The sequence below is a fragment of the Notothenia rossii genome, assembly GCF_949606895.1.
Source record: "Notothenia rossii genome assembly, contig: scaffold_427, whole genome shotgun sequence".
Classification (NCBI taxonomy): Eukaryota; Metazoa; Chordata; class Actinopteri; order Perciformes; family Nototheniidae; genus Notothenia; species Notothenia rossii.
Genome location: NW_027639785.1, coordinates 18,890 through 29,596, shown reverse-complemented (window position 1 = coordinate 29,596; position 10,707 = coordinate 18,890). Strand labels below are relative to the sequence as shown.

At 38.7% G+C, this 10,707-nt stretch overlaps 1 protein-coding gene across 1 annotated transcript; it reads left to right on the top strand.

Moving 5' to 3' along the window:
* Positions 1–127: 127 nt before the first annotated feature.
* Positions 128–10,484, top strand: LOC307027413 (transmembrane protein 87A-like; the record flags this gene model as incomplete). The annotated part of the gene is made up of 9 exons (XM_079695652.1): positions 128–201; positions 322–428; positions 1,921–1,979; positions 3,352–3,455; positions 4,075–4,151; positions 6,462–6,526; positions 6,761–6,813; positions 8,449–8,479; positions 8,621–10,484. Coding segments are annotated over 9 exons (612 nt in total), but the record flags the coding sequence as incomplete, so codon positions are not given.
* Between the last annotated feature and the right edge of the window lie 223 nt (positions 10,485–10,707).

The window sequence follows — 10,707 nt, the reverse complement described above, 5'->3', positions numbered from 1 at the left end:
ATTTTTCTGAAAATTTGATTCTGAAATGTTGAATTAAAATTGACTCAAAATGTATTTGCACGCAAGCTTTTCTCATGTGTCTTCCTTTAAGATTGACTCATTCTTTATATCTTGTCTTGTGTTTCAGGGTTTCTACGGGACGGTGGCTCTGGTGGCGAACCTCGGCCTCTCCCTTATTGACTCCTGCGTCATGTGGTGGATATCCTTTACCTAACTTGCCTTCTGAAGGAGTTGCTTTATCAAAACAGTTGCTGATATAAACCTTTCATTGTTGTTACTCAAATGTATATAGAGTATGTTCTCCTTAATTTGCCTCCACATTTTCATCAGCCTGTCTCAGACCATTCGCCTCCTGCAGCTGCGCAGAAACGTCGTGAAGCTGGCTCTCTACAAACACTTCACCAACACGCTCATCTTCTCTGTGGTCGGTGAGTACACTCAGCTATAGGATGGATTTCATCGAGTAGAGCCGAGTTTTAGATCAGAAATGGCTGCTTCATAAAAATGACATATATGCTACGATTACCACTTATTTGAAGCATGATTTTTTTTATAGTCTAATAAATATAAAATCATTGCAAGTGTGTATTTGTTGTAATAATGACGAAAACATAATAACTTTCACAGTAATTACAATAACAAATAAAAAACAATTTCCTTAAAAAAATGATGATTCGTCCTCACGCTCGTGACCCCAGGGTGACACCACCAGCAATACTGCAGCTCAAGCATTTATGCAACTGAGGCCTATAAATAGTTTATGTAACGTATGTGCCGGTGTGTCCATGGTTTGGAGTCTGTGTGTGTGTTGAGCGCAGCGCCGTCTGCTTTTTGCATTACATTACTTGTTATTAGGGATGGCTACCGAGCCCCGGTATTAAACGAGCCCCGGGGCTGAATTATTAAAGACCGTGGTAACGTTAAGCTCCGACGTTAGCGGTCTTTTTATCGGTACTGGAGACATGTAAAAGATATGTCATGTATTATTGCTACACAAACATTATATTGCATTATAGTGTCGCCAATTCCGTTTCTAATACGCAAAAAGACTACAAAATGCGTCTATGATTATTTTTAGTATTGTGTATGCTAGCAGCAACACACGGAGTTAACTCAATTCTACAAACATGGGTTAATGATTTATTTATTTTGTTAAAGTTTCAGCTATTCTGTTTACAGTTCTGCCATCAGATTATTTAATACGATTTGATAAAACAATGTTGTTTCTGTTGATGTGAAATATTATGTATTTAATTTAAATAAAAAGCAATGTTAGTTTTGTTCACAATTTGTTTAGTTAGTTTGTGGCATGTTTGGGATGACCTAATTCAAATAGCGTCCACCCAGTAAAAAATCCCCACTGACGATTACGGAGGGAAACTTTTAACGAAAGATGGACACCATTGGTGGAGGTAATAGAAGGAAACTGGGATTAATAATGGAAGGATTATAAAGGCTTATTAAAACAAAAAGGAACTGGACTGTGTGACACTCCAAAATAATATAAAATGGCTCCTTTAAAATGAGGATCCTGGTGCATGGATATATCAGAGGGCCCAGGTATAAAAGTCACGGCTCGCCACTGCATCTCATACAGTATATAATTTGACTTTCAATCAAGCCATTATTAAAGCTTAAGAGGTGGCATTGGTTTTGTTACTCACTGACCCAGGCTTATATAATATATTACATTTTATTCATTCTAAAATAAAACAACTGTCAGGAAAACCAATTTCCCCCCGTTTTTATGAATGTATTTCTGATTCTGTATCCCAGTGAAATGTAATACAACGTTTCTCTTCTGGTCAATTTATGCTCCTCATTTATGCAAAATATGTAAATGCATTGCCTCATCTTTAGTTAATATGACACGTATTGTTCACACACTTCAAACTGATCCCGATGTTTCTGTGTCCACAGCTTCCATTATCTTCATCATCTGGACCACCAAAGTGTTCAAGCTGGTGGACTGCCAGAGGGTCAGTGTGTTCTCCGTCATTCATCCATTACTGTATTTTGTTCCTGTGGTGGAAATTCCAAACTTAATCACCTTCTAGCAAGAAAAGAACGAATATACAAGCTAAAGACCAAAGTTGTGTTATTTAATAGAGAGACATAGCATTTAACAGAATCAATATTTCCAACTTGTAAGGACAAATAACTCGTTCCACTGATGTGGTAAGGAAATCTGACCAAGTTACACAGTGTCATTTATACAGAGGAGAGGGCCAAAGGTGGGAAGGTGAACAGCCAATCAAATTCTACATCACAGGGTATTGAATAATGGAGGCTAGACAGGGGTTAAGTGATGTCTGTTGAATGAGAACAAAAGGAAGCCAGTCTGTGTGTTGAAGGTGGAAGAAGCTTGGGAGCGATAGCTGTAGCTTACATCAAACTGAAACTGTGGGAAAAACCCAAGAATAATTGTGTGTAATTAAATGAGTCTCATGCCCCTTTCAAACCAACGCGTTTTCTTGGAGCCTGAAAAGTACCGGTTTTTCCTGTTCACACCCGCAGTGGCGCCGCCTCTTAGCTCCGGAATCCGGTTCACTTCCAGCTCCAAAAAATAGAAGCAAGAGCTTCGGAGCTAAGAGGCGGCGTCGCTTACGTTGAGGCGTGCAGGAAACTAAACCCACCTCCCCTGAACATGGGTCGACTGAAGAGTCTCGTCATGCCTGCCTACAAGCAGTAGTGCTGAGCAAAGTGACTAGAAGGCAACCACACACTTATAAAAAAAAACACACTTTATAAAGTCAGGCAACACTAACCAGGCTTCGTGTGATTCTGTTTATTTGCACCTTACTTTGACCATCCGCTTCACTGTCATTGATCATTATGGAGAGAGGCAGACGTTTTGTTTTGTATTATAGCAGCTATCGGATGGAATCCATACATGGGCTGCACAGGTTGAAAAGTATAAAGTTGGAGAAGTTGTTATTTTATTTAATCTGACTTCGTGTGATTAAAAGCAACACGATCATCGACCCGACGCAGTCCCCCGTTGTTGTTGTTGTTGTTGTTGTGAGCGCCGTTGGGGAGCAAATCAGCGATGTAAACGGTGACGTCATGACGCAGCAGCGGCAGCACCATCCCGGCTCTGAGTGGTGTGAACAAAGCGGGGAGCAGAAAAGGGAAACCGGAGCTGAACCAGAAAAGCTCTAGCTCGGAGCTAGAAAGGGAAAAGCGCTGGTGTGAAAGCCGCATTAATGATCAATGTACTACAACAGTTCCCAGCATGCAGTTCCTATGTCTTGTTTATACACAGATTAAAAAGTGAGCTCGCCTTTCGACCTGATATCATCATCATCATCATAACCATCATCATCAAGTCTTTTCTGTTCTTCCCCACAGGGATGGAGGGACTTGTGGGTGGACGATGCTTTCTGGCGCCTGCTGTTCTCCACCATCCTGATGGTGATCATGGTGCTGCTGCGGCCCTCTGCTAACAGCCAGAGGTCAGAGGTCACACATCATCACACAGTGGAAACATGTACATTATTACATCAAAGGGAAAGATGCAGATAAAAGGCCAAAAACAATGGGTAGACGCCACGGACATATTCATTAAAGAGGAAAGGACATATTATTAAAGTAAAATCAAATCTGCACACATCCTTGGTTATTTAAATAAGAAGCACCTCTTTAATATTTTTCTATTAAAGTACGGAAACATATTAAAGAAATTAGGAAGAAGCCAAGGAGTAGAATTGGAGCTGGAGCAAAACAACTTTCATGTCACTAGTTGTATTTCCAATCCAACTTTATTTATATTGCACATTTAAAAACCACAGAGTTGACCAAAGTGCTGTATATCAATAAATATATAAAAATCAGCATAAATACATTTCGACCAAACAGATGGGACATACAACAATACAACCGTACTTAACGCCACAGACTGAAATCTCTCATACATGATGTCAAAACACAAGAGAATAAACGAATATCCAGTTTCGCGATCATACACCAGTAGAGAGTTGACAGTATCAGTATAAACACAAACCAGGTTGACAGCGACAGACGGCAAGCCTCACACACTGTATTTCATGTCATTTTGTTTCTGTTTGCTCTCAGGTTCTCTCATTCTCCTCTGATTGATGAAGATGACGATGAGGAAGAGGCCAAGGAGCCCATGCTGAATGATGCTTTTGGTAAGATATATCTACATTTTATAAATATTGGGATATGAGGCTAGATATTGTCTTAGATTTTCGACTTCGTATTATGTGTTTTTCCCCGGTTCCAACATTTACGTGGTCTAAATGTATGATTTTCCAGACATGGTCACTATATATATTAGGGATGTAACGATACCAAAAACTCACGGTACGATATTTATCGCGATAATGAAAAATAAAGGGGAAAGAAATTAAGTGAATTTCTTTTTTCTTTTCTTTTTTACTTGAAAAAGTGTTCTTTATTAAATAATACATCTGATTTGTACAGCAGTTGAGCAGGATTGTAGTATTTTAAAGTGTCAAAAATATAATACCCAGACCCTGCAATAGAATAAATCTGTGCATTGTCTCTCCACCACTTCAAAAACAATACAGTTGTTGCCAAGAAGGTGAGGCTTATTGACAGGGCGAGATATAAACATACTGTTGGTACTTGTCATTGTCTCTAGGTATGTACATGTAGCCCTGTGCATACCATGTCCTTTTGTGTTATCTGTTGTTTCATGTTCATGTTGTAACCTACTTGCTGCCATGTTGGACAGGTCTCCCTTAAAAAAGAGATCGCTGATCTCATTGGGACCAAATGGTTAAATAAAGGTTTAACTTTTTTTTTTTTTTATCGCGTTAGATTTTGTCAGTCACGACGGTATCGAGACATTTATTTATCGCAATATTCGATATATCGTTACATCCCTAATATATATATATATATATATATATATATATATATATATATATATATATATATATATATATATATACTGTATATATTGTCCCAATTTGAATCCTGCCACTACAACTACTCCCAAGATGTTCATGCATCAGAGAAAAAGGATGTGTACTGATGAACATCACTGAGCTAGAATGTGCAGTGAAAGCTAGCTTCAGTAAAGCTAAGATCTGTATAACAGGGTGTCCGCGGGGTCTTAAAGTATTAAAAGTTGATAAATCAATTTAGCAAAAATGAAGGCTATTAAAAAGTATTAAAGGGCGTTTTCCAAGGTATTACATTTTGTATCTTGTTTTCAATAAGTATATGAATTGTCCAAAGAGGTTGTATTCTACAGTCTGCCTGAATGTAATCATGGCGTAGGTGTGTAGTGTGATTCTGTGTACTTTATTAATGGCATCCCGTTGGATTTGACGTCATCTGAACAGGACATCGAGCGCTCACTGCTTGATAGCGCGCAAAGGTCCGTTTACGCCGGTTGCTAAGCAACATTGTTATGGGGAAATGCAAGTCTGCGTCCAAATGGTTGGAAGATAAGGAGGAAGGACAATCAATACCGTATATAGTAAATGTGAGGTAAAGTGTGTCGCCATGGTAACCGGTTAAAACTCAAAGTGGCGATGAGTTCTTAAGATGTATGGAAAGGGTCTTAAAGAAGGTCTTAAAAGGGATTACATCTGACTTCAGGATTCCTGCAGATACCCTGGTATTTAAATATAGCTTTCATCAAGTTTAATTAGCAAAAAGCCATGTTTTGTTAGGTAAATGCTTCTTGGTCTATAACTCAGTGCTTAATCAGTGTAGTGTTGATAATTGTGTCATAAAGGCTGCAGGGAGGTTCGCCACACCAACACGCTTAATGTGGAAAGTCACACTCTTTTCGATGTTGTTGAAATGCTCAATATTTGAGAATTATAAAGTGTTTTTCTGTTCAGTTCTGATGGAGCTCTGTGAGCGTGCCAGCCATGTTTTCCAGTAGATTTGTGACACTGCACGGCTTTGATGCATTTTTATACTCTGTGACAAACCCACTGATCTGCAAATAATCCACGTCTGCTGTAGAAGATCATCTTGTAAATGTCGCCTGAGGTTATTAGATTGTGTAACTCAGTGCTTCTGAAGCCATGTGGAAAGCGGATTGTTTCTGGTATAATCAGGTAATACATGAAAGGACATTTGAGTAACCTTGTTATGTTAATGTATGTGGGTATCTATCTGGGGTGCTAGTGAATTAATTTCAGTTTCAGAAAAACACTGCGCTAGTGGATTGTCAAAGGGGGAGCCTCGTTGTGGAGAAATTATACAAATGGCTAGTCCGCCCCTAATAAAAAAAAAAAAATTATAATTTTTTTTTATAGATTTTTTTAAATCATTTTTTCTTTTTCTTTTTTCTTTTGTAATCATCTCGCGACCCCCACTTTGGGAACCCCTGTGATAGAGAACTGTAGCGGATACGACCGTTACCTTCTCGTGTGGCTGCAGCTTAAGAGTAAAACTAAAATAGCTGCCAAAATTACCACTGATTTGAATTGGCTTTTCCTTTCTTTTCTTAGAGGGGATGAAGATGAGGGGCTCCAAGCCGGACTCTAATGGCTCCCAGAAACTATTGAGTAAAGAGGTGGGTTTAATATCATCTGTCCGCATGTTAATTATTTGATTTACACTCTAAACTAACACTGTGTTATATAATAATGTGTTTGCTCAGCTCCTGTGAAATGTTTGATTGTTTTTGTCGTTTGTTTGTGTTTTGAATTAATGTTTTTTTACACACTTTTTAATGTATAGCTTATTTTCTGTTATGTTATCTCTCCATCTATAGTTTAATAATGTTATGTTTCTTAATTCTTAACAGGATGAAGACCTAAAATGGGTCGAGGAAAACATTCCTACATCTGTCATTGATGTGTAAGTATTGTCAATTTAACATTTTAAAATATTGAGTCAAGGAAATGAATATATTATGCCAGCTGGATTTTGAGAGAATAAGGTATCGGATAAAAAATGAAATCCTTAATGAGTCACGTTCAGTTTATCTAAGTCACACACTTTTTTCAATGAGGGCCACATACAGACTAGAGGTATATTGCCTCCATAAGTTAATAATAAGTTAGCTAAATCAATTAAATGTAGATAAAAAAAATATATTGATGTGTTACTGAATCTTCACATTTTTTAATCCAAAATATTGTATTTATTTGATCTTTTATTGGACATTTTATTTATACCTCTATCTATATTCTCCCTTTCTTTCTACAGGACATTTAGATTGACCGTATGTTAGATAAATATCTTTATTCTATTTTATTTGAGGTTTTATTGGATATTTAAACGTAACGTCTAATGTTTATTTGTAATTCATGTATAAACGAGACACAGAACCCTTCTATTTTTTATTTTTTTTGTACCTTTTAAAAAAAATTGTATTCTCAAAATGAACAACTGTCAAACCCAATCCCCCCCGAGATAAATAACTGGTCCAGAACTCTGCCGCCCGCATCACCGCCAGAACCCCCTCCATTAACCACATCACTCCTGCACATCAACACACCCATCCCAGCAGAAGACCATCTCTCAGGTCTTCTGCTTCCCTCCACCTCATTACACCGCCCTTCCGTTTAACCACCATGGGGTCTAGAGCCTTCAGCCGCTCTGCACCCCGCCTAACCACCATGGGGTCTAGAGCCTTCAGTCGCTCTGCACCCCGCCTAACCACCATGGGGTCTAGAGCCTTCAGCCGCTCTGCACCCCGCCTAACCACCATGGGGTCTAGAGCCTTCAGCCACTCTGCACCCCGCCTAACCACCATGGGGTCTAGAGCCTTCAGCCGCTCTGCACCCCCCCTAACCACCATGGGGTCTAGAGCTTTCAGCCGCTCTGCACCCCGCCTAACCACCATGGGGTCTAGAGCCTTCAGCCGCTCTGCACGCCACCTAACCACCATGGGGTCTAGAGCCTTCAGCTGCTCTGCACCCCACCTAACCACCATGGGGTCTAGAGCCTTCAGCCGCTCTGCACCCCACCTAACCACCATGGGGTTTAGAGCCTTCAGCCGCTCTGCACCCCACCTAACCACCATGGTGTCTAGAGCCTTCAGCCGCTCTGCACCCCCCCTAACCACCATGGGGTCTAGAGCCTTCAGCCGCTCTGCACCCCCCCTAACCACCATGGGGTCTAGAGCCTTCAGCCGCTCTGCACCCCGCCTCTTGACCTCTCTCCCACCTGACATCCGCAACACTGACTCTCTCCCCATTTTCAAAAAACATCTCTTCACACTCGCATATCCACCCTGATCATTATCCATCCCACATCCTCTGTTTTATTTATTTGATTATTTGATTGATTTATATACTGCATTGTCTTGTTTATGTCTCTTATGCTGGTGTTATGTATATCTTGTTTTTTATGTGTTTGTACGGCGACCTTGAGAGCCTTGAAAGGCGCCTATATAAAATAAATGCATTATTTTAATCTGACTCTGATTAAAATGCAGACTGTATGAGTGCATTCACTTCCTCCCTCTCTGCTCCCCTCTCCATACAGAGCTCTCCCTGTAATGCTGGATGAGGAAGAGGTAAAGACTCTTTGTATTTCCCCCGAGCATATCCCATGATCCCAATCTCATTATAACATTAAACTCCAGTAATGGCCTTTACTGTGCTTTCATTCCACAATCACATCACTCTGAGTACTAACGTGTGTTATCTTTCTCCAGGAGATTCTGAAAACCAAGTTGGAGCGATCCAAAATGGAGTAGAAGTCGTCGTGAGGAAAGGATGTGATGTATTGGAAAGAAAGCAATTTCACTGAGGCAGCAATGAATGCGTTCTCAGTGATCTGATTACCAAAAAAAATGTGGGCAAAGCCAACCTTTCTCTTCTCCAGACACTTTGCGTTTCTGGTTTTATTTCACAGGTATTGTGTCGCACTGTAATAAGCACCGAGAATAGTGTTTCATATTAAGATCTTTACTGCGCAACATGTAGTTTGGAGGGGTTGGTTTTCAGGAGGGAGGGGACACTGATGCAAGAGCACTTTGATAAATATATTATTTGTTTTGGAAGACGCTTTCAATGTCACAAAATAGGTCAAAATTCAACAGAATACGTGCATTTTACACAATTTAAAAGTGCATTGGAATTAGACTAAAACAATATTTCACATAAAAGAAATGACCCAATTCAATCCAAGTGATCCTAGCGCCTGCTCTGTCAAATGTGTAGGACTGCAACGACTGATTTCAGATCCGTTCAGGTACAAATCATGTTGATAATTGGGCAGTTTTATCCAGCCAGATATATCTGATAATTTGACAGATGGAGCTTAAAACACACGCTGAAAACGGAAAGTTATTGTTCATAATGAGGTCATATTTACACAGCGTCTGATACTTGAACTTATCGTTGGTAATGTGCTGTAAAAAGACTAGAAATGTAAAAAAATGTTTTACATGTAAAATGGGTCACATAATAGATATGGTGTGATTAGCCATTTAACCAGATAACAACAATTTATTATTTCATAAGCTAATTTCTTATAGCTTCTTCAACAAACCATATGTGTATATCGATTTGTTAACACACGACTAACACTGTTATCTGGCTCAATGATTAATTTAAATATAGAAATACAGAACTTACTTTTATAATTTGTGAACACGGCTGCATCAGTGTGTATTGAAACTTGAAGCATATCACCGTAAGATGTACATGTGTGTGTTAACTACAACACACTGTTATCTGTTCTGGGAGAATGTAATATATATAAACACAGTGTCATCAGAGGCGTTCCGATTGTCATCAGAGCCGTTCAGATTGTCATCAGAGGCGTTCCGATTGTCATCAGAGGCATTCAGATTGTCAACAGAAGTGTTCAGATTGTCACTCCAACACGGTACATTTCAAGCCACTGGAAATAAGAATCTAATGATAGCGATTTTAGAACTTTTACTGACAAATGAAAGACTGCTTGGTCCTCAGAGTGGAGAAAATGTATGAAAAAAGACCCGCTTTCAAGGATAAGAGGTCTAAAATTAAGGATGTTTATTTCTATCTCTTTAAAGATCAAGCTTTATTCCATTAATAGCTGTGATTTATGTCTACTTAATTTCACCATTTATTTTAGCTACTGTATCACAGAATACACTACTAAGCCTCACAGATGTGGTGTCGGCCTACATTTAAATGATTTACTGTATGTATGTAATCCTTTCTCAGAGTTTTCCCACCCTAATTCAGTTGCACAGTGTAGATTAAAATGAAAAAATCTGTACATGCTAAATTAATCATTTCCATTTCACCCATCAATCCCATTTACACTCCCAATAATCCTGCCTTTCTGTGGCAGAATGATATGCCCGTCCTTGTTAAAACTACTGCAGTACAGTATGTGTGTATGTTTTAAAACTCTTAATTAATGTCTCTTTTTTTATATATATTTGTCCAACTCTTGTTGAGGATTTATTTTTATTTTAGAGAGAAACCAATTTCTGGATGTGAGTCTGCGTAGTAATGTAAAGCTGATGATATTGTATGGCTTTTTGCGTGTGTCCTGCAAATAAAATTTATATTATAACACAATGGCAGTTTTTGTTTACATTTTTAACATGTGCACTCCTTTTTTGATTTTACTGTACAATCATTTCCGTAAGTATACATGTATCCTTTTATTAGTAGCCTATTAAATAACTCTTGAAAGAAGACATTTTGTGTAAAAAACGAAATATGTTAATATATAATTATGTCAAAAATGAATTAAACAGCTGTTCATTTTAACACCTTTTTATTGAAAGAAAAAAAAGAG